The 24985-nt window shown below is 36.5% G+C and overlaps 2 protein-coding genes across 2 annotated transcripts; one reads left to right on the top strand and one right to left on the bottom strand.

Moving 5' to 3' along the window:
* Positions 1-3137, bottom strand: LOC113226314 (TRAF3-interacting protein 1). The gene is made up of 6 exons (XM_026458897.1): positions 3003-3137; positions 2626-2743; positions 953-2082; positions 707-871; positions 424-635; positions 1-342 (listed from the first exon to the last, which is right to left on the bottom strand). Exons 1-6 carry the CDS (start codon positions 3135-3137, stop codon positions 186-188), a joined length of 1917 nt encoding a protein of 638 aa, XP_026314682.1. The 3' UTR covers positions 1-185.
* A 3361-nt stretch (positions 3138-6498) lies between these two features.
* Positions 6499-24060, top strand: LOC113226311 (zinc finger protein 25-like). The gene is made up of 10 exons (XM_026458894.1): positions 6499-6783; positions 7000-7287; positions 14001-14151; positions 14783-14892; positions 16187-16374; positions 18104-18240; positions 19185-19393; positions 20037-20207; positions 20839-20961; positions 21689-24060. The coding sequence occupies exons 1-10, from the start codon at positions 6601-6603 to the stop codon at positions 21911-21913; spliced, it is 1785 nt and encodes a 594-aa protein (XP_026314679.1). The 5' UTR covers positions 6499-6600; the 3' UTR covers positions 21914-24060.
* Positions 24061-24985: the final 925 nt, after the last annotated feature.

The raw sequence follows: 24985 nt of genomic DNA, 5'->3' as shown, positions 1-24985 counted from the left end.
CTAGCTATTTAGATGTTTTCTTTCAGGAATCAAACTCAAGACCGAGACCAAATGCCCATAATCGCGCTAGCGAATTAATTAATAATTTGTTTATAGTAGGAATATGTATCCTGTATATTGCGAACTTCATAATTGTGTACTTTGCTTTATTTTATGTATACTTTAAAAACTACAATATGTAAATATTATTGCACGTCCCCACTTGTAAGGAGTTTGTCAATGCGTGACGCATTTTTGTGTATTACTATCTTGAGATCGTTGATTTTGTCTCGTTTCTCATCAATATCTACATCCAGCTGCCTTAGTTTCGAATGAAGAGGGTACAACGAGTCCTCATTTGCTCTGAAATGAAGAAAACTTAGTTTTATGTCAATGTAACACACATTTATCGATACTTGTAGGTATATTTATTTCTTTACTTACGTCTTTTCTTTTTGCAATTCTTTCGAAGCTTCGTCGTAAGTTTTCATCCACTGTTGCAATTCCTGCCTCATCACCTCTACGTCTTCTTGAATGTGATCCAATAATTTACCCAGGGGATTGGTTACTCTGGACAATGCTTGAATATTAAACCTTAACTGTTCAACCTCTTGATTGACAGCTTCTCTCGCTTTTTGAGCACCAAATTGCCATTCCTGCAAACATCTTACATAACTATAAAACATTCTCGAGACAGGTAAGTAAAAGCCAAAATTACGCAACTTACGATTTCAGTCTTTCCCGCAGTTTGAGAAAACTCCTTTTGTGAGTCTAAAATCTGTTGCACTAAATGACCATGTTGGTTTGACGAGATACGATGTTCTGGGTGATCGTTGTTCGTTGTTGAAGTTTCTGTAGACTGATTTATTATTATTATACTTGCGTCTTCCTCCTAAAACGGAAAGCTTAGATAAGTATGTACTTTGAGCACAAGAGTATAGTAAGTACTCGTTTTAAGTAATGTTCCCCTTACCTCCTCTTCGTTTGGTGTATTTTCAACTATGATATTAACTTTACCTACAAGAAGATTGTCGTTACCAGCTAAAACATTCTCGTATTTTTCTCGTAATCTTGGTGCTCCTGGTCTAGAAGACGAAGGTCTAACACTTTTAGGTCTCGTAACATGAGCACTGCTATCCACTTTTTCAATTTTATTAACTTGCGTTGCAGTGACTGACTTACTGTGAACGCTACTTTTGTCTGTATCTTTTGTTAGACTTTGTGGCCCACTGCTAGTACCATTACGACTTGATCTCGTACCCTCATCTGTATTTAATGTAGTACTTGTATGAGAAAAAACTTTTAATTTACTTGGCTCGTAATGGTCATGTTTAACTTTTGAACCAAACTCATTAATGTGTGTATTTTCTATACGATTTTCTTCGACATTGTCATTATCCACTTCCATCAAATCTTGCGATGATAATGATGAATTCAGATCATTTTCAATGATTGTAAAAGAAGTGTTGCCCAGATCACCTTGTTCTGGATTTGATATAATTTGAGGCGGTGTTGTAACGACACCGTCAGTAACATCGTGCTTTTCAAGAGACACTCCAGAATCTTGATCATGACCATCGTTTTCATTTGTGTTTTTCACGCTTTGTACATTTTCGGTCTCATTAGGTACGGCAACTATATTTTCAGGTGTAACATTTTCATGATTATTTTGCAGCTGTTTATCAACAGAATTCTTTTTCAAAATAGTTTTAGTTTGTTGAGAGCTTTTTTTAGGTGGAATATCTTTCTTGGCTACAGTGTTATCTTTTTGCTTAGTTTTGGCTGCATTAACTTTGTTTACTTTGTCTTTTTCGTTTCTGGTTAGGGACCGATCTTTCGGATCTGTTTTATTGCTCGGGAGAATGGTTTTTGATGCGAGTTTCTTTGTCTCATTTACAGTTTTCACAGATTTCGCCGCGTCCTTTCTTATTGTATCTCCAGATGGTTTTTCACCGTTTTTTACCTTTCGCACTGCTTCATCGGATGACAGTTTTTTATCCAACGCGAAAGCGAGACATTGAAGTAATTCATTGGTGTTCTCAGGTTCTTGTCCAGCGACTATTTTGGATGATTTTACTGTCAAAGCTTTTCCTGTCGTTAACCCTGAAAAATGGTATAATTATATCTATAGTGATAATTATAAGGCATTGCACTGCACAGACTATTTATTTAGGGTTTGAATTGGGAATTTAAACAATATTAAATGCATAAAAATCAAAACGTGCCAGTTGGTCATTTTTGGAGTTGCGCTCCTAAAAATCATTCATTCATTAATCATATTATTTGGCAATGGTATTGTGCAGGTTCGGTAACGACACGTTCACCAATACAATTACAATTAAAATTCAACTCTGGCTATACCTAAACATACAGCTAAAACAAAATGCACAAAAAATGCGTGCCTTTGACTGTACCTTTAGATATCTTATATTATCTTACATATTACACTTGATATCTTCACTGTCGCCGTCGATTCAATAACTCTACTATTCATTTGTAAAGCAGTTTTCCCCGAAAAAGAGAATGAGTAAGAAACTCTAGTAATTGCTCCTTGCCAATAAACATTTGTATACATTTATAACTTACTATATTTATTTTTTAATGTGATATATCAAGACAACCTGCAACCTATTTTAGCATACTTACCTATAACAGCTATAACTTTATTAAGAAATGTAATTTTACTTTCCCTATCCTTAACATTATCAGAGACCAGTTCATGATCTTCAAATAGACCTTCAAAGAATCCCGTTGTCTTCAGTACCTGGAAAAGATATTTTTTTGTGATACCAACGTACTTAATTAAAAAGGTAAATATAAGGAAATGTTACATTCGATAATATCTAGGTTACAAACATCAGGCACTGTAATGTAAGTGAAAAATTTTCTTGGTCATATTAAGTCATCAATACTCGATGTATTACTATTAAGTATTATAACAACGTGTGAAACGTATTACCTACGTTCATGATTCATCCATTTTGTCGCTACAAATTCTTTTAAGTAATTAAATCAATACTTACTGTCGTCACAATATCATGCAAGAATCTAAAAGGTGGTTTCTTCAACAGTTTATCAGTAAGCGGTGGACGCTTTACATATTTGCCCAAAGAATTCTGTGTTGCTTTTATCACCTCTGAATCCAGTTCCTTTTCCATGGCACATTATTTTTATAGAATATTTGTTCCAAGAAAATTATTTATGACTTGAAATAATTCAATTAACGAGTGTTATAAAAATATTGACAGAATCAAGTTGACATCATATCTGTTTACACACCGTTACCGTGGCAACCAAAAATGCTGTTCTTCGTCACGTGGCGACCTAAGCGAGATTCCGTAGGGTAGGACGCAACAACGTACTCTAATAGCACTATACTATATTAGCACTATACTCAATAATTTTATGACTTTGTATATTAGATGGAATCAATCGAAAACCGTTAGGTAAAAATGTTTAAACGTAATGTGTAAACGGTATTCTTTACCTTTTCAAAAATTCTGTGTTTTCCGTTACCAATACCATTTCAAATAACTAAGTAAATAACTAACTAGTTTAAACAATACAATACCGTTCGATAATCGATGGACGGAAGTTATAGATTAGTTAACTTACTTCTTCTTCTTTTTGCTCAAAGGCGATGCTCTTTGTAGGATTTCGCCAGTGTCAAGTTTGTAAAAATAATATCTAAAATTATGGCGAACATTGCCAATGTCAAGTTTTTCCTCTTTATCAGCCCTTCATTTTCCATTCTCTAAGGTACCAGCTAACTTTCTGAGGAATGATCCTATCTTATCAAACAACATTTAATTTTATCTTACAAATATTAACGGATCTGTCGCCAAATCAATTCAATTTTTCCGCCGGCCGCTACGATTCTGCACACAGACATATATCTAGATAGATGCCGCAAGTGTACGTACTTCGCGTGCCCAAAGTTCGTGAAATACACTTACTTGCCGTTGCTACACTTCGAACGCGCTCGACCGTTATCGTAAATAAACACCAGTCGAAAACGCGAAAAATGCATAATTGTGCCATTATAAACAGCAAAAGCACCATAACTGTGGGTAAATGGATAAACAGTGACGTTTCCTTCCACGGGCAAGTGATTTTGTAATCAGAAGATGCATAATTTATTTTAAAAACAATTATTTTGGTTTTGTATAATTTCGAGAAAACAATTATGCAGCCCAGTGTATGCCTCGTATTTGTAATACATTGCGGCTTTTACTTGGTCGATATATTTGAGATTCTTTGTTAATAAGCCATGAATATCGAACGAATACACTTTTGCATAATGCGATCAGTTTCTGTGGTACGGCCGCGTGTGTTTTTTTGCCAAATTTAACATTTAGTGATGTATGCGTTAGGCAACACTGTTCTCGATTCTGATCGATTTTGAAAACAAAGGGAAAAAAATTGTTATTACCTTAGCAATATTATAAAAATATTCTATAACTCTTTTGTTATAGCGTTTTATAACGTTTCGTTCTTTTTTTCAGTTTTGTAGTATCTATTATCAGTACTTAGCATCTGTAATTTGGATAATTTTTGCAGCACTTTGCCTCGAATGTTCGAATATAGTGAGCAAATAATTACTTATTACTATTATTTAATTATTACGAGTAATAGAATAAATATATAATGCACAGAATTAACAGTGCGCTGTCTTTACAAAAACCTGGAGTTGGTCATACGTATGAGTTCGTTGCTTTCGAGGGCGAAAGTGGTCTAGTTCATCCTAGGTACCTAAGATGCTATCCAAATAAGCAGAGTTAGAAATCCGAGAAATAAGAAACAAATAACAAAAATTTCACACGAGCCCATCATTAAGTAAACCTCGTCTGATTAATAAGATTTTACCATATTTTGTCTGTAGTAAAATTTTCATTCGTCTTGCCATTCGTCAATTTGATCAATTACCAACAGAAAACGATCTAGTAAAATTAATTGAGACAGTCGCAAGTTCATATATTGAGGTGCGTTTTTATTATTTAAGTTAATCGATACGATCTTCTTTTACAAAAAGATGTTACATAATAAGCTCATTTTACTGGAAGGATAATAATTTGAATACTTGAAGTCGATTAAAAAGGAAAATCTGAATTTTTTTTTAAAGTAAAATAAAGGACTAAAGTACCTTATTCTAGTATTTTTCTACTATATTAATATTACGATTACTTGTAATCAACAAATACTTACTTAAACAAAAATTATTCTATTTAAAATCGGTTCATTCAATGGAATACGCGTGTTTACGCATATTCCGTTAAATCAATCGATCGAAAAACACTTAGTGCCGCTTCTACCCTTCAGAACAAGGACGAAGGTGGTCTAGTTTATCCCATCAAAGATGCTATCCAAATATGCAGAGTGGCAGAGTTGGAAATTCGAGAAATCATGATCAAATCGCAAAAACTTTACACGAGGCCGACATTAAGTAAACCTCTTCTGATTAGTAAGATTTTAGATATTTTGTCAGCAGTAACATTTTCAGTTGTCTTGCCATTCACCAATTTGATCAATCATCGAAGGAAAACCATCTAGTAGATTTAATTAAGGCAGTTGCAAGTTCATATATTGACGTGCGTTTTCATTATTTAAGTCAATCGATAAGATCTTTTATCACAAAAAGACAGTTATGTAATAATTTTGATATTTGAAGTTGATTAATAATTAAAGTTAAATTATTAATAATCAAAATTTTATAAAAACAACTTTTAATAAAGGACATAACTATCTTGTTTTGGTATTTTTCTTCTGTATTAATATTTCACGACTACTTGTAATCAACGAATACTTGAATCGATTAAATGAATGGAATACGTGTATTCCGTTCACTCAATCGATTTGGCGCGGAAGGAGGTTTCCCCTGACTAAGGGTCGTATTCTAGAACTCTACTTAATGCTCAAGTCAGGATTTTAATTGAAACACACGCACTGGAAATACGACTCTAATGGCAGGGACTTGAGTATTATTTCGAGTGCTTTAAACCATACTCAAATCCTGACTTGAGCATTGAGTAGAGTTCTGGAATACGACCCTAAATACTTCTTCTGACGTCATGATGGATACATAAAAAAATGGAACGCTCGGTTTTCACACAAATTGCTGTACTTGCGACGTCTATCTAGATAAATGTCTGTGATTCTGCAGATTAATCATTCCGTTACACGCTGAAATGATCAACAGTAATACGACATTCATACATAACACGTTAAATAAAGTGAGTTTTCAAAGTACCACCGAGATATTTTCTGAACGATCTCTATGGTTTACATATCTGAACACAAATTGTGCTGATGTCAATTTGTAAGTGCAAAATGTTTTCAACGTTAACCTAGCTGAATAAAGAACAATTTTTATTGTACTTTTTTTATAAGATAATATTTTAATGTATGACTTAGTTTGTGAGGTTGCGTACATTGTCACAAGAATCGTGCAAGAATTCAAGCTTGCTCTTGCGCCTGATGCTGCTACGTGGCAGATAGATTTAGTAGCAAAATTCCAGCGCCTGAGTGAAAATTAATATCAATATCGACTAAGCAAATGAGCACCAAGGAGCAGTGATCATCCGGCCCAGGAGCAAATGTAAATGAAAATAAACAATTCACAAAATGCCTCCAAAACGTAAAAAGGCTGTGAAAGCTTCCGACATTGACATCAATATCAAAAAAGTAAAAGTTGAGGACAGTGGATCGAACATTACCATTAAGGAGGAAAAGGTCAGTCCAGAAAGCAAGAAAAAAAAGGGCCGAGTACCGAGGATTCACAACAAACCTGGAATTCGTAAGAGCAGAGTACGTACTAAAATTCATTTTGATTCCAGTAGATTGTTGTTCATTGTGTACGGTGGACCGCAATGCAACACTATAGTACAATTTTCATGTTCGTATTTGCAGATCAATAAAGTGACCAGTGGTGAAGTTTTACAAATATCAAATATACAGTTAATTTTTTTGTTTACTCTTTATGCAATGAAATGTTGGGCCTAATTTTTTATTTTATATTTCTAGCCAATATTTGCTTGTGACAAATGTACTAAAAGGTACAGATTCAAAGACAGATATTTGCAGCATCTTCGCAATGAGCATTCTATATTACCTAATGCAGTGAAGTGTACAAAATGTCCAGCACTATGTCCTAACAAAACTATACTGAAAGCTCACATGGGAAAGTACCATGACAGAGATATATTCAAGTGTCCGCACTGCCAAAAGCAATTTGTTAGGCATGCTCATGTCCTCAGACATATGGCTCAAAAGGGATGTGATGGAAGAGGAATTGCGTCATTTCCATGTGAGGTAAGGCATTTTTATTAATTATCTACTTAGTAGCGGGCCTGCTGGTTACCCACTTGTTTCGACGGAGGCCCTAGCTAGGGTAGGCTGGATGGATTGCTTAGAACTTATAGTTGAAGAATTTACTACACTGCTAATACTATTTATAAATAAAATTGTAAATGTATTTTGCTATCACTCTTTATTTTTCCGATATTTTTTTGACAAGCTATTTTAAACATGTCATTTAAACATATTTTTTCTTTTTGACCATTGAGTGTCTTTGAACATCATGCTCAAACTTTAACATCTTCTCTCAATGAATACCCAATTGACAGACTAATTCTTGTAGCCTGGGTCTCGTTAGAGCTTTGGTAAAAATATCCGCCAGTTGTCCTTCACTTGACACCTTCTTTACTGTAATCTCTCTCTTAGTTACCAACTCTCTGATGAAAAAATGACTTTTCAGGTATGCTTTGTATGCTGATGAAATTCTGGGTTTTCCAGTAGTCTTATTGCTGCCTTGTTATCAACTTGCAAAGTTGGTTTAGCTTTAACTCCAATTAGACTTGTCATAACCCAAGCTAACCAGACACACTCCCTTGCACCTTCACTAGCAGCTACGATCTCCGCCTCTGTAGTCGAAATGGCTACACTTTGTTGTCTTTTGCTCATCCACATAATAGCTCCTCCAGCATACATGCATAGCATGCCTGTGGTTGAGCGCCCCGTATGTATGTCTCTGCCATGATCTGTATCACTGAAGCATTCCAGAACAGTCTTATTTCAGCCATAATTGATTCCGAAGTCTGGAGTACTTGGTACTTGGGTACCTTGGGTACCTTCCATTATGCAAAATACATCATCAACATACATGCCACTTCACATCGTCACTATGTACAAGGGGTGACAGATAAAATAGCTAGGTTGCTAAAGGAGTTTTCCATAAAAACTGTTTTCACCCCCTTAACCAAAATAGGAAAAACGTTACGTTCACCAAAAGACCACCTTCCTCTACAAACACCGGGTGGTGTCTATAAAGTAAACTGCAGTTGTGGGAGCTCGTATATCGGTCAGACTAAACGAAGAATTGTCGATCATATGAAAATCAATGATGCACAGAAGTCAGCTATAGCACAACGTCTCACACAGACTGACACTAACCAATGGATCGAGTTGCATAGCCCCCAGGTATTCTCGACAGAACGTCACTACATACCACGGTTGGTACGAGAAGCCATCGAGATCACGAAGTACAAAACATATAACCGTGATGATGGTTTTAACTGCCTCTGTGGCTGAACGGTTATCATGCCGGACTACCACGCAGAGGTCCCAGGTTCGAATCCCGGGCCGGGAGAAATATTTGTATGACCTACATTTGTTTCTCTCGTGAATTTGGGTGTAAATTGTGCTTGTCTATATGTGTGTCCATGGCACCCGCGACACAGGGTTTCCGTAGTGCGGGGCTATGTTGAGTGTGTGTGTTATTATTATTATAAAACTGTCCAGTGCATGGAATCCGGTCCTTAGTGTGTGCAGTAATAAAAACAAAAACACCTCGAGTTCAGTTTCGCGTGTGAATACAGTGAGTGCGTGTCGCCGTCCAGTCAACCCGTGACCATGGAGCGTGCAACCGTTCCGAAATATCGGGAAAATAAAAAGAAGTCATACCGTGGTAAGAAACCTGGTATTAGTGATAATCATCATCCGAGTCTATTGGAAACATCTGATTTCTACTACCTTCAGGACTCTGATTGTCTTCTCTGACTTCACCGTCACTGACAATTCCATCTTCTTCTCTAACTTGAACGTCGTTCTCTGCATTATGTTGCATAACAGTCGGTCCTTTAGAGGTTGAAGGTCTGTTCCAAACTTCATAAGGAATCTCGCCAATATCCTGATCACTCTCTAGATATGTGTCCCTCCGTCCTTCGAGTGTCGTCCTTCGGACATCCGTCCGAAACAATTACTGCCAAATAAGCAATACTTGACCAAATGAAAAGACGCGTGATGTGAATGAAGCTTCATACTTGACACTTGTCTTTTAATTTTGTCGAATATTACTTATTTGACAGTAATTGTTTCGGGCGGAGGTCGAGAGTAGACCCCCTGAGTGCTTTCTTAATCTGTGGTTTTTTACCAAACCATAGTTCATAAGGTGATTTACCTTCTATAGTAACCGGTCCAGTTCTGTTCAGAATGTAAACAGCTGTTTTAACTAACTCAGCCCATAAGTTTTGAGGCAATTCCTCGTTAGCACACATCATTGAACGCGCGCACTCTACTACCGTACGATTTTCCCGTTCGCTCAAACCATTTTGTTCTGGTGTATAGGGCGTTACCAGGCGTTGTCTTATTCCGAATTCTGCTAATACTTTTCGTACCTTATCATTATTGAATTCACCTCCACCGTCGCTCAAAAGTTCTTGTACTTGATGTCCAGAAGCCAACAACAACAACAACAACAATAACTTCAGCCAACATCTGTCTCAACTTTTCATAGACTTCAGACTTTGTATGTAAGAAATCTAAAACGGGTAAATTCATCTTCAATGATCAAAAAATATCTTTGCTTGGTATACGACTCTGGAAATGGTTCGCAGACATCAGTGTGAAACGTTTCACCAGGTTTTGTGGCTTTTTCTCTAGTACTGAACTTCTTCCGGTGTGCCTTTCCGAAAATACAGCCATCACACAACTCCTTACTGTCAGTTGTTTTTATTCCCAGTTCTCGTTCTAGAATACGACTGACATGCCTTTTGTTTTGATGCCCAAAACATTCATGGTACAATTGTAGCAAATCTTCCTTCTGTACAACTGTGACATAAGTTGAAGGCATCGGTATCAAGGCTTTACAATTCAGAGTAAATAGACCTCCATGTCTCAAACGTTTTCCTGTAACTATGATTTTACCGCCAATCTTCATGGTATATGATTCTACATGTGACTCAAACACACTATTGGGGTTCATATCTTGAGACGCCAACACAGAAAACAAATTTCTTTTAATTGCAGGTACGTATCAAACATTTCTGAGGTAAAACTGACTCGGTTTTCCATTTACAACAGTTGAAAACTTTATGCTTCCTTTGCCTAGTGCCTTGACAATATTTCCATCCGTCGCAGTAACGGTGTGAATGTCTCCAAGTTCGTTAAAATCCTCAAATAAATCTGCTCGAATCGTTACGTGACTAGTTGCTCCATTATCAATATACCGCATCTCAGGATAATTCTCAGCAGAAATAGCAAAAACCGAAGCTAGCGTCATGCTAGACATACCCACAGTTCGTAAATCCTCAGGTTATATCATTCGAGACTTCTTCTTAGGACAATGCATATAGCAATAGGAAATTTTAAATGACCTTTTCCTTGCATATAAAGCAGCGTCTGCTCTCCTCTTTCGAAGTATCCTAATTCTGTTTTAGTACCTTCTGAATTCTTTTCTGTTTATTATCCTTCACAGTAAAAGATTCAACTCCAGACTCTTCGTCGTGACAGTTCAACAGTGCCTTCTCGTGAACACATAACTGACTTGTTAAACTTTCTACTGTTCTGTCCTTCTTTGACATTAGCATCCAACTCGCTTTAAATGAGAAATATGTATCCGGCAAATTATCCAAAATCTTGCAGATTAGCAGAAACTCCGGTAAATATCTTGTTTTGTACCTTCACCTGATTTGACTAACTCCTGCTTCAAAGTACGCCACAATTTTTTCAATTTCGAAATACAAGTCACCATGTCATCTGATGGATGTTTTTTCGCTTTATAAAATGCCAAACAAGCTTCATACAAACGGTCCTCGTTCATGCCGTCGTACAGCCGATGTAACTCATCCCATACATCCTTAGGGTGACAGAATCTCATCACTTTGTCCATGATTTCATCCGAGATGTTGTTCGTGATCAAAAGCAACGCAGTGCTTAAAGATCTCTTGTATTCTCCTAGCATCCGATTGTACTCCCCAAGAACAGAAGTGTCTCCATCACCGGCAGCAGCTACTGTCGCTCAGGTTCTCGTACTTGGCCCTCCACGATATCCATTAATCCGTCGATGCCGTTGAGCATTGCGGACATGCGATAACGCCATTGGACCCGTTATGTCCATCCAGCTTCGTAATCTGAATTTTACACAACTCCATTTTGATCGGATTTTTCCGCGTAGTTTATTAAAACTTCAACAAATATATATAATCACTTAGAACTTATAGTTGAAGAATTTACTACACTTTGCTAATACTATTTATAAATATTATGAAAATTGTAAATATATTTTGCTATCAATCTTTTTCTTCTTCTTTTAAATGTTATGGCCCCATCGAAATAATCGATGATTTCGCCAATGTCAAGTAAAAATAACTATGTACGGTAGTTTAGTATTATTATAAAAATTATACAAAAAAAATGGCGATTTCGCCAATGTCCAGTTTTCTTTTTTTTTCATTTTTCTGGCATATTTTTGACAAGCTATATTTAAACATATTTCTTCTTTTTGACCATTGAATTTCATTGAACATCATGCTCAAACTCTAACAGGATTGTCAATGTTTTTCCCAGTTTGGTAATAAATGTTGCCAATGATTATTTAGTAGTGATGCTTGCAATTTTTTTTTTCTCTTGAAATCTGCAATCAGTCCACTTGACTTCAATTCCACTTTAATTAGATGACTTGGAAGATATAGGGTGTTACAGAAGATTAAGGCCATTGCCTTGTCTCCCCTTAATTGCACAGCACATCTGCTCTTTTCAGTCTTCTAATTGTGGTTGGCAGCAACAGTACTTGGGGCAATTAGGATGCACTTCTAGTCGTTGACTGTAGTGAGCTGTATAGTGTTACGCTTCTTCGAGAACTGTTAGCATTTTCAGATTATTGTGTATTTCGGAGTAGCGAGCATACCAAGGTGCAGCAGTTAATACTCTGAGAATGTTATTTTGGGCTCTTTGAAAGCTAAGTAAATTTGTTTTGCTGGCTGTTGACCACAATTGTACCCCATAAGTCCAGATCGGTTTTATTACACTGCAGTACACTCTCAGCTTATTGCTTAGAGATAAGGTGGACTGTCTTCCAAGAAGCCCAGTACTTTTGTTTTTTATATGTTCACTCCATGTCATCCTATGATCCAAATGTAATCCCAAATATTTGACGCAAGAAACTTGTGGTAGAGTGTCAGGACCTAAATTGACCGAGGGGCAGGTATCACGTCCAAGCGCAAAAGTGATGTGATGAGATTTTGGAGCCCTCACTTTTAGGCGCCATTTGTTTATCCATGCATTGTTGGCATTAAATTGGAATTACAACATTCTGCTTGCCTCATTGGGATCGCGATTACAGGTTAGGAACGCGGCATCATCAGCGTTGGCTGCCACTGCTACATTTGAAACTTGGGATAGGTAGGATTCTTTCTTATGACGGTTATAATCTTCTTATACTCTTCAGCAGAGTTGACAAGAACATGAAGAACAAATTTGTTAATTATTTTGAGTTTGAATTCCTCTTTATTGCTGACAGATTCAAGCAACTTAGATAGTTCGTTAATATCTTCTATGCCACTAAGGACGATTGGTGGAGGTTTGCTAGATTTAGCAATTTTAGTGATGACCGTGTATCTTTTGGGTCTAGGGTTAGGCCACTAAAGCGGTTCTTTGTTACTGTTCTCTCGGGCTGAGGTGGAGATTCATTCATTTTTCTCTTTTTGTTGCTTCGAGGGGGCAGCACTCGTTGCCATGGCAGTGGGGCGGGATATTGAGGATTATTTTCCTCCTAGTTTTCATTCAATGGGGAACTTGGTTCATTTTGTGTGCAATTATAACATCAATCTGGTTGGTTTCAGTAGTCTGCCCTAGGTCACTAAGGGATGTAGAACGTTATTTTATGAATAAGCTTGGGTGAAATATTTGTTGTGTAAGCACTTTTTGATTTGATTTGGTAGTATCATTTGCAGATAAATGATGGTAAATGTTTGCAGAAAAAATACACTATAAGTGTCATTTTAAAAAACTACTGGGGCCTTACCATGAACTCTTATTACAGTTCAGTATAGGTTCGTAACGACAAAAAAGCGGGATGGTGATATACCTACACTCCATGTAGCGCTGTTTCACAACGATTCATTTTAGTCCTAAACTGAATCGTAATAAGAGTTCATGGTAAGGCCCCTGTTATCATAGACTGGTTGATAGGCAGAATTATGAAAAAATTTGAGGGTAGATAAATAAACAGCAAAATTATGCACTTTTCTTATTTGAGTTTTTAGCATTAAATAGTATTTTTTACACTGAGACAACACTAGCACTAGTAAACTATGATTCAATATACAAATAACAATAACTTTATTTGTAAAACACGAGGTTTATTTTTATTTACAACATTAGTACCTTAGACTATTATTTTTTTCCATCCTCTAAGATTAGTACTCACATCGACAAATTAATTTGTGTGGAAACAGATGGCAGGACTTGACACTTAGGCACATTGTAAAAAATTCAATTGTTGAATGAACTGACTAATGCTTGCAACTTGAAATTATAAGTATGTTTGCGTGTTTATATTAAAAAGCAAAGTTTATTAAGTGATTTTTATTTAAATGCCCACGTCTATTGTTTAGTCATTATATAGTATACTTATAATTTCTTGTTGTTAAGTTGTAGATCATAATATGATAAACACAGCTACCTCATTAGTATCTATTAAATAAGATTATTTATAGTCATGGAAATAATAAATACTCATTTTCTAGATATGCGATGCCTGTTTCTCAAGAAAAGATAATTTGATGGTGCATCTAAAAATGCAGCATATATCCCCCAAGGAGTTTAAATGCAAGCAGTGTTCGTACAGCACACGAAAATTCTCCAAGTTGCTTGTTCATGTACAAAAAATTCATACAGGTAATGTTTTTAAAACTGCCTTTATATCTATTAATTTACTGCTTCTGTGGCCTAACGGTTACTATGCTCGACTGCCACGCATAGGTCCTCGGTATAATTCCCGGGCCGTGAGAAATATGGCCTACGTTTATTTCTCTCGTTAGTTTGGGTGTTGTCTGTCTATGTGTGTGTCCACGGCACCCGCGACACAGGGGATTATAAAAAAATTATAATTTTAAGGTTAAAGAAGAGTTGGTGTAATCAATAGGATTTAGTAATTTTTTCAAAAAAATCTATTGGCTGTTTAACCTGTCACGCGTCCTAATGAGGTATGTCTAACCGTAACGATTTTGGCTAAAAAAATATTTTTAATAAATTATTATTCTTTTTTATTTTTTAAATGATGGATGGAAACACAGCTGCGGCTTTAGAACATTACTACGGAATCAAAATCGTGTCTCTAACAATTGTTTATGGACTAGTGACGGGTGTTAAACACATTTCTTTTATATGGCATTTTCAATGTGTCTGTATGCCCTTTGTTCATATAACAAAACAATAATGCGAAAGAAAATCAACAAAAGTTTGTATGTAGACTAACTTTATATATTTATGCCCATTTTTACCAATACTTTGCTGTTAATAATTCCAGACAAACCTTTAAAGTTGGAATGTGGCCATTGTGGTAAGACAACTGGATCTCGAGCTTCAATGGTGAAACATCTTGAGATACATGGTGAAAAAAAATACTCTTGTGATGTGGTAAGTTTCACAGGGACTTAAGTATTTATATTTACGTATAATAAACTGCAAAGTTCTTGTATATTCCCAGGTAATATGAACATATTTTTTTAAAGCACAGGAAAATATTCAAAAATTTTGTGTCATTTATATCATTGTGTCGTTTATAATGTAAAATGACACAAAAGAGCTCTGAATTTAGTGATGATCGCAATAGATCAATTTAAGAGTGATGAGGGCTATTACAGATCGTAAATGTGAATAATGGTATAATTTTTACTTTTAATATCTGTGCAAGCCCTAAATAAGTAATAATTTTTCTAGCTCTAGTCAGTTTTATACAAGTACTAATACTAACACTCTAAAGTGTTGGGTAAAACTATTCTTATTAGCTGGTGATGTCTGAAGTTTTGTAATCTGATGTACAATAGACCTGTAAAGCCATGTATCTAAATTTTCCATTAATTAGTTAAATTGTACACGCTGCCATGGATTAGTAATAACAAGAAACTGGGTAAGTTTTAATATTCTTTAGCACGGCTTTAAAATTTTCTGTCACATATCTATTTTAGTCTTAAAACTAGGTATTATAAAATTTGTCGAAAATAAAAGAAAATTAAAAGTAAAGCAAGAAAATTTATTTTTTTATTTATTTTTAAAGCGCAAAAATGTCATCTATTTAATAAATACGACGTTTCATATATATTTTAATGTTTGCTACTTACATACATTACATTCCGTCACACTGTATCAGCAGAATGATAGTAGACTGATAGTAGTATCAGTAGACGATTCATCCACCTTAAAGGTTACTTTTGTACCAAGGCACTAAGGAAAGCACAGATAAACTACTTTTTAATAAAAAGTCTTTGTTGACAATTGATAGGACCATATATTTATTAAATATCATCTTTTACTACCATGATTTTCATATATTTTTTGTGAAAATACTCCACTATGTTGTTATTATTGATCAAACACAAGGGAAAATTCCGTCAAACTGACTGGTCCAATCCAATGATTGGGCCACGTTACAACACGTGTATGTGTTCGATTTATAATAAAGTATCCCAAAAGCGCTGTATTTGAATATGTTCTGAGAGCTGAGTGGCACTGCAACTGTTATGGACAGGCGTGTAGTTTACCATCAGGCGCACGACTTGTTCGTCCCGTCACATTATATTATAAAAAAAAATGTTTACCTACGCGAACCCCAAAGGGCAAGTATGTGATCCATAATTTGCCTACCCAAATGTACACACAAAAAAAATTAAATATAGTGGAGTGTGTACACCTTTATAAAAAATATTTTCAGTGTGGCTACAGCACCTTCACGATCGAGGTGATGCGTCGACATGTGTTGACGCATGTGTTGGACAAGCCTTACAAATGCGACGTGTGTAGTCGCTCTTTCATCCAGCGCTCGCAGCTCGACCGCCATCTGCAGCGTCACGTCGGCAAAAAATGTCCGCAGTGCGACAGATTCTTCCCTACAGAAGTCGAGTGAGTGCTCTTCAAAATATACACTGTTATGCAATAATTTTCTAAGTAGTACACGCTATAAATATGTAGGTGAAAGGTAAAGGACCTTAAGTCCAAGTTAAGTCCATATTTTAGAATTTAGATGTTTTTACAAACCTTGCTTTAGAATGGTAAAAACCACGAAATTATAAAAGACGTCGTTTGTTTTTTATTAAACAAAATGTACTTAGCCTTAACATTAGTTTCAAATGCCTAGTTAAGATATTTTCTTTAAAACGCTCTGTAGTAAAAATTACTATTTGGCGCTTAAGGTTCCTTTACTTCTCACCTACAGAAATTATTCATCGGTTTGATTGATACGAGCTGCACTAAGGGCGTTTTACTACAAAACATCTTCTTGGTTGTGCGTTCCATATCAAAAAGCAGTGTCTGCCAGGAGCTCGTAAAGAAGTATACAATATGCGTAATTAAGATCAGCCAACACTTTCGGGAAAAAAATGACAGTGTAACATGAGATAAATTGCTTATGCCTTTTTTCTATAGCATCAGTTATATCTTTTAGTCGACTACCATAATAATAATAATAATATCTACATCTTCTTATCGTGTCGATTGCATATATTATATAATTGTGGCCAGGAGTTATTGTCGCTACTCGCGTCACTAGTAGTGCTTATAGGTGACTCGGATTTGGTAGAGGCAAAGCTGCAGAGCCTTGAATACCGCCGTAAAGTTGCCTGCTTATCAGTATTCTACGGGATATATCACGGAGAGTGTGCGATGGAATTGCTTGATTTAATTCCGCCTTCCTCATTCCATCGTCGTGGGTCTAAATGTAGGCTGGAGTTCCACACATAAGTTGTGGATATTCCAAAGATTCGTACCAAGCTTTTCGCTTCCACATTTATATGGTGAACGGCAAAGGATCCATTCCCTGCCTGCAGATTTGATCCCAGAACGCTATAACTTGAGGATTTTCAAGGAGTGAGTGAATTCATGCACGATGTAGCATGCACATTTTAACTGTGAGGAGGTGGTGGATGGAGGTGAGGTCAAATGTGCACTTATTTACTTGTAAAAAAAAAATTGTCACCATTCTGAAATGTGGGACATGTTTACCATTGTAATGAAAGGATTTGCTAATCTGCGTATGCGCCGATTGTTGCCCAGAGTGCGCCAGACGTAAAGAGGTCATGAATAGTACGACATTGCGAAGAGGCTCTGTTTGTGCACCCCATTATCTACGTGCAGAGCACCGTCGTACTACATCTAAAACTAAATTCAACACCTACTCTTTTGGCTTGCGTCGTCATTCGTCGCGTTCGTCAGTCGGAATAAGATGGTTCCAAAGTGAGTATATAAATCTCTACATATAGAAACAAAGAATGACATAGAGTAGTTAAAACCTTCAAAAATTAATAATTTTTTTTCGACTTCCGGGTTTTCGGAAATACCTTTACTATATCTTATTGGGTGAATATAAAATTATCTAGTGTCTGCATAAGATAAAACTTTTTAAATTATTAAGTATAGCTTAGAAAAAAATGTTTATCATGGTGAAAGGTTAATATTTTTACGAGTTTTTTTACTTTATTTATTATTTTACTTGATTAATTACTATTTCGTGGTTTTAACCACTCTACGTCACTCTTTGTAAATATATGTAGACATTTATCTACTCATTTAGAACAGCCTGCATACAATATACGTTATTCGTAAACATTTATTAAAGTCTTTTTGTTTGTTTCAGTGTAATAGTACATTTGAGAGAACATAAGAACGGTGAAAAAGAATTTAAGTGTCCAATTGAGAACTGTGATAATGCAAAAGTGTTCCCAAGTGAAAGGGCATTGAAAACACATGTTAAAAAGCATATGTTACTACGACGTAAGTTTCAATCCCTTTTTCGCTAGACAGTACTGTCCCATCATACTGCAAGGCAACGCTTCCTTCAATTTATCATTGTAAAACTGTTTTTTATTAAATTCCACCAATTTTTTCTTCCGGCACAATGAAATGATAAATACAAGAAAGTGAGTCAATCAGTATTAAAAATAGTTAATATTTGTAATTTTTACGGATAACTTATGCTGGATCAAAAAATTGACTATATCAAATATGTTTTCACAACAAAGACCTAATGGTTCCTAGGACAGTTTCCCTGTATCTCCTACGGTTTCCGATTTCCCCATACTGCCCCAGTTTAAAATCACACTGTATAGTTATTGCAATTGTATTTGTTTTTCTTAATCTCTTCAAAAACAGTCACGATGAGTTGTGCGTGCGTGTGCACAGTCGAACTTAGCGAAATAAGGCTGAAAGATTCATATGGCATCAAATCACACCTTTAACTCTTGAGTTTATTTGCAAAATAACATTGCGCATTTGGTGCTCCATTGACGCAATTGTACTTCTTGTAATGTTACAGGAAATGGATTTGAATATTTTTTTTTAACTTTCATTTCAAATTCGTGACGTGTTAATAACTTTGTGTACTTTATATAAATTTAAAATTACCGCCGATTTTTATTCAAACGTAAACTTCAAATGTCAACACTACTTCAACTTAATTTTTTGGCCATTTTCTGTTTTTAATGTAAACAGTCTTATTTTATTTACTAATATTACGTTCCCCAAATTTTGTGAAAAAAAAATGAAGACACAAAAAATAAATAAAAACAAAGGACCAAAAAATTAAATAGGCTTTCATTGGAGGTATCCAGATGTGTTAACGTACTTAATTCGACACGTAATGTAAATTACGTGAGCGAAAATTAAATGAGCGACACGTAATGTAAGGACTGACAGTGATCTGATAAGTTGCATCGCAGCGTACTCCTGCGAGGTGTGCGGCCGGCAGTCTCGCACGGAGCTGGAAATGCGGCGGCACTTGCAGCACCACACGCTGGAGCGCGCGCGCCGCTGCATGTACTGCGTGGCCGCGCGCGCGTACGTGCGCGGGGAACAGCTCGTGCGACACGTGCGCAAGGTGCATCCTCAGGTGTTCAACGAACACTTGCGGCACGTGCGACGAGTATTGGTGAGTGTCACGAGACCGCACACGTTAACACGTCACATACTAATCACTTTGGAATCAAAACTATTTTTCCACTTCTCATGCTCTTAAAGTTCGTATTTATGCTGGGTGCAGGCTGCATAGAATAGGACTTTATGCTCTAGTGCATAAAATAAAAAAACCATCACATTTAATGTCTGATTGTTGTAATTTTACATTCAATTTTAATTAAATAATCGTTTATTTGTAATATTACTGTTTAATTTCCTCGCAATCGAAGTGAATAGCAGAGTGTATAACTCGTTGATAAAACTCATTTTACCCTCGACTTAAGTATCCATACTACTATGATACTCGGGTAAAATGGCGCGTTTTATGCAGTTGTTGTACAATCTACTATTTTTTTTATTGAACCACTGTTTCTATACAATTAAAGAATACTTAGAATTTAAGACATACAATACTAACATAGAATTTATGACTTTATGCACACCTGTAAACGTTGAATACTGCACTGTTAATAATTATATAACAAGATCTTATTAAATGTATTCTAGCAAATAAACAATTTTGACTTTTGTAAATAATATAAGTAATTTTTGTTTGAATTGTTGTTTTTATTGTCGAATTAACTTATCTACATATATTCATGGTGATGTCCACTTAGAACGTCGTCGGGAATCCTGGGCGGGTGCGAAAGTCTGAACTGGATGCAATACTTAACGTGTTGGACGCGGAGGCAGACCGGATCTTGCAGGACTACGGCGAGGGTGTTCTATACGGCGGAATGCAGGAGACTGACGGCACTGAAGAGGTCGTTCCACCGACGTCTCTCAAGGTAAAGAAAACAAACAGTTGTCTGTAGTATTAATAATAATAATGTGCCAGACTACCTCACCAATTAATTGCCTAGTCTTAAACTATGGACTAGGAAGTTTCCCTGTACTATGAGTACCAGAGAAACTGAATTCACTTTGAGGCACTTCCCAGAACACCCAGACCAGAACCAATTTAGAAAAGTTAATTTTTCTTAAATTGGTCCTATCGGGAGGCAAACCCTGGTCCTCCGCAACCAATGCCCATAACGCAAACCTTTATTCCACTGATGTAGTCCAATAACATTAAAAGCTTGCACGCTATATACATTCTATCACTTATATATATACATTCTATCAATTCAAATCAATTTTAACTTTTTTCTTTACAAGAAAATTTTGCACCAAAAATGCTTCTCTGGCCGCTGCTCTTTCAGTGTGTCTTGACCATTAGTCTACTTCCACAATTATTTATAATTATCGTAAATGTATCTTTTTTGACGTCTTCCTGACGGTCGCAATCGTGATCAATTGTCATCTCGTAGAAAAACGCCAGAAAATGTGGGTAGATAATATTTTAGTGGACCAGTACCTGTAGGTTAATAATATGAATAATTATATAATAAATTTCAACTGTAAATAATTATATTTCAGATTGAGTCGAACCCTCTAATGTCGGAAGAGGAGCTGGCAGAGAACCTCAAGCTTCTGCTTTCGCACCTTATCGATAAAGACTTGCTGGAATTCTTCGGCTGGCCGGAGGAGACCGTCGATAGGGTAATTATTATATTTAATAATTTATTACTGATTCACTAACCTTAAACTAATTTAAAATAGAGTTATATAGTTGTGGATATGCCAAGGATTCCACGTTTATATGGCGAACGGCTATGGAATGGAATTCTTTGCCTGCAGACTAGTTCCCCGAACGGCATAACTTGGGCCTTTTCAAGGCGATAGGCATTTTTTAGGTGTGCATGCTCCATCGTCGACTTCATCATCACTTTCCATCGCGTGAGATGGAGGTCAAATGCGCACTTAAATTTTATTAATAAACAAGTTAGGAATTTTCTGCTGAATACCAACTGGCCCCCTTGGATTCAGTTGAAATGCATGCCAAGAGGCTTATAGGTTACCCGGATTTGAGGCGAAGCTGCTGAGCCTTGAACACTGCTGTAAAGTTGCTTGCTTATCGATATTCATACAGGATGTGATATAGAGTGTTGGATGGAATTGCATGATTTAATTCCGCCCCTATGTTGTAAATATACCAAGTCCTACGAAGCGAAACACTTCCACATTTATATGTCTAACGTCTGTAGAGAGAAATTCCCTGGCCGCAATCTTACTTTTCAAGGCCAGAGAGAATACGCACTCTTTATTATGTGCATGCTCCACCGTCGACCTCATAATCACTTTCCATCAGATGAGATGGAGCTCAAATGCGCAGTTATTTTTAATTAAAAAAAATAATACCATTGACTCGAAAACATTACAATTGCAGGTTCTAGAAAAAGTGATCGACCACTGCGGCGCGAAACCAGCCGATCGTGAGAAATGGTCTCGAGTACAGTGCCTGCGTGAAAACTCCAAGCATTTATTCCTTTATGTGGTAGAAGACAAGAACATTGCTCGCATGCTCGATACACACACTATCGACCAGGTTATACAGGACATCCTAATCAAAATCAGTGATGATGCAGAAGCTGAAAAAATTACCGCTGATTAGGTAACACACCTTTATTTAAAAGAGACACGGAGCAAAAGAACATGCAGACAGAGTTATCAATAGCGGCTAAGTCGGAGAATGTCCGCTTGATTCATGTCAGTTTGGGGCTATCCTAAAATAGTATAACACTTATACAGGTTGTGCAGTAAGTAGTACAACGAATTGGAGATTGTTTTCATTTCAGGCAACTCTGATATAAAAATACAGGGTTAGTTTATACTACAGGCTTGGTAGTCTTTGGTTTGACCTACCGCCTCTCAAGCAGTGGTGCAGGTGCAGCAGGTCGTGGGTTTCAATCCGGGTCTGCACCTCTGAGTTTTCGGAATTTATGTGCAAAAAAATTTTAACCATGAATCGATGAAGGACAACATCGTGAGAAAACCTGCAAAGCAATATATAATCCATGTTAGGCCGGCGTGGGAACTACAACCCAAGCTCTCTCATTGTGAAAGGAGGCGTGTGCCTTTTTTTTAATAATAATTAGGGGTTGAAGTATAAAATTGCCATTTTGTACTGAAAAATCAAAACAATTTTTGTGTAAGATAAAATATATTTGTTTAATCAAAGTAATAATTCACATTCGTTGTCTATACATTTGTGCCATCTAATTGGAAGGTCATTCAAACCTTTGCGATAGAACTCGTATGAAAGCTTTTTTACTTCTTCCAGGGAAGCAATTTTTTTCTGTTAGGGCGCGGTTCGTCGAGAATATAGGATGACGGATGGTGTCTAACTGCAGGTCTTATGGTGTTAAAACTGTTTCTCGAGCAGTAACAGATCTTACGTTATCATGGAGCAATAATGGTGAAACTATTTTGCTCGCAGCAAAACATTTTCGCCGTCATTGTTGAAGTGCCATGTCATATTGAGGGTATGCTAACATTAAACCATGCCGCTAATTCCTTGGTAGTTTGATACGTTCCGAAATTGTGTGCCTGGTCCCTAACAATTGCAGTGTCACTCAAGAGTTTTTAATCACACATATCTGAGAGACACGGCCACTGCGCCCGACACCTTGACACATAAGTTGACAAGTCCCATGTGCCTGTAATTTCTCTAGCACCTTACCCTTCTATTCCGGAACACATTACTGCTTGGCGGCAGAAATAGGTAAGGTACTTCCCTGGACGAACTCTTTCACAAGGAGTTCTACCGCTACGAAATACCTATAATTATATAGGCTAACGCAATTCGATACGCGATTACTCCGACATTTGTAAACCGATTACAATGATTCTTTCTTTTCTTGAAAAGGGGTACCTCAGTAGTGGTCCCATTCAAAATTGATGAAAATATTCCACCTATAAGGGTGACAAATTGTGGTTGAATCAAGTTTGTTGGATCTCACCCACTTTCCGTTAACGGATTTAAATGAAACTTGAATAGGTGTAATTTCACGAGACTTTTGAGGTCAGTTTTTTTTATAAACATGTTATAGATATTTATGATAATATTCATAGTGAAATCTGACATATTTAAACTGTAGGGCTACTTTTTTGTTCTCTGCTGTAGTTTAATGTAGCATTCTGTAATAAACACAATGTATCAGAGAAAATATGAAATACAGATCAAATTGCATTAATTTTAGAATAAGATTTACGATTAAGTATAAAAGCATTATATTTTTATAAGACATCGGCAATGATGTGCCTTACACTATTTTTTAGTTGAAAGTTAGTTGTTATATTGTAACATTTAAGTTTTATTTTGTAACGAAAGCGGTGGGTTATTGGATTTATTTAAGTTATAATGGTAGGTATCCTGGGCTAAGAACTCACGAAGCGGTCTTCTCCTGCGCCCGCCGTGGCTGTAGGACATCTGTTTTATTTTAATACTTATAACACCGCTGATCGCAAACTTGATGGGAGATATCGCAAGTCGCGCGATTATTTACGATCGATCGAGATCGTCGCCTGCGAAGTTTGACGCACCAACCGCAGAGTGCGCGGGCGCCGGCCGCCAAGCGCTGGGGTGACCACATCCCGCGCGGTTCTATTAGTACCCTGCGGACGCTGCGGCTACCGCAAGCAACCGTCTTTCCTAGCCACGGGCGAAAAATACGTCGTGAAATGTGCTACGACATTTTACTTACACATCTTCATTTTACGGAAGAGAACCGCTTCGTGAGTTCTTAACCTTAAACTTCCTATTAATAAATTGAAAAGAAAAATGTTATAAAAAAATTAGTCTTGTCTGAGCTGATCAAACAGGCTTATGGGTCAGTCCAATGGATACTCTACTTGAGATAGAATGCCGTTTGATCGAACATTAATTGCTCGAAAACGGCTCGATTGTCCATTTCACCTGTGAATCGTGAGTTCTAAGGTTTGCCACATGGATGCATCAAAATCTCGAAAGAACATTTGCTCTAACGATCAACAGCCAAAAAAGTTATTTCTCGAAATATTTAGTTACGTCGTATTCTATATTCGTAGTCTATATGTCGTATTTTATAAATTTTTTTACATTTCAAGGTGCGAACAAGAGGCTCCATTCTTTTGGAGAAATCAATTTTTTTGCTGTTGATCGTTAGAGCAAATGTTCTTTCGAGATTTTGATGCATCGATATGGCAAACCGTCGAGCTCACGATTCATGGGTCAAATAGACAATCGAGCCAACGTTTTCGAGCAATTAATGTTCGATCAAACGGCATTCTATCTCAAGTAGGGAACCCCAGTCCAAGACCTATGTTAGCATAAGAACTAGATTTTTGACGTCAATGTTAGTTTTTAATCATAAGTTTTATTAATTCAATAAACAGATTTAAGTTAAATAATAGTTTAATTCGACTTTCGTAACAATAAAACAAACGGCACAGTGTATTGATCTTAGATATATTAAATAAATAGGCAAAAAAAACTATTTTAAGGGCGCAAACTAAAGAGATACTACACATTTCAAGGGCCCAGTCACAGACATTATACATATCTGAATAGACGCCGCAAGTGTACCTACTTGCGTGCCCAATGTAAGCTATAAAACGCTTAGGGTATTCCAGAACTCTACTCAATACTCAAGTCCTGACTTCATAGAGTTCTGGAATACGACCCTTAGTCCCCGCTGCCGCTGCT

Source organism: Hyposmocoma kahamanoa, unplaced genomic scaffold (genome assembly GCF_003589595.1).
Source record: "Hyposmocoma kahamanoa isolate Upper Pololo Valley unplaced genomic scaffold, ASM358959v1 187, whole genome shotgun sequence".
NCBI classification, from domain to species: domain Eukaryota; kingdom Metazoa; phylum Arthropoda; class Insecta; order Lepidoptera; family Cosmopterigidae; genus Hyposmocoma; species Hyposmocoma kahamanoa.
Note: the sequence above shows the minus strand (reverse complement) of the source record. Positions and strands in the feature narration are given on the sequence as shown.

What these genes read in the sequence shown, in the direction of transcription:
- LOC113226314 (XM_026458897.1), bottom strand. Translation starts at nt 3,137, where the DNA reads ATGGAAAAGGAACTGGATTCAGAGGTGATAAAAGCAACACAGAATTCT. An exon ending in ATACACCAAACGAAGAGGAG is followed by an intron (nt 872 to 952) that starts GTAAGGGGAACA and finishes TTTCCGTTTTAG; the next exon opens with GAGGAAGACGCAAGTATAAT. An exon ending in GAATTGCAAAAAGAAAAGAC is followed by an intron (nt 343 to 423) that starts GTAAGTAAAGAA and finishes TCTTCATTTCAG; the next exon opens with AGCAAATGAGGACTCGTTGT.
- LOC113226311 (XM_026458894.1), top strand. Translation starts at nt 6,601, where the DNA reads ATGCCTCCAAAACGTAAAAAGGCTGTGAAAGCTTCCGACATTGACATC. An exon ending in AAAAATACTCTTGTGATGTG is followed by an intron (nt 14,893 to 16,186) that starts GTAAGTTTCACA and finishes AAATATTTTCAG; the next exon opens with TGTGGCTACAGCACCTTCAC. An exon ending in TTCTTCCCTACAGAAGTCGA is followed by an intron (nt 16,375 to 18,103) that starts GTGAGTGCTCTT and finishes TGTTTGTTTCAG; the next exon opens with TGTAATAGTACATTTGAGAG.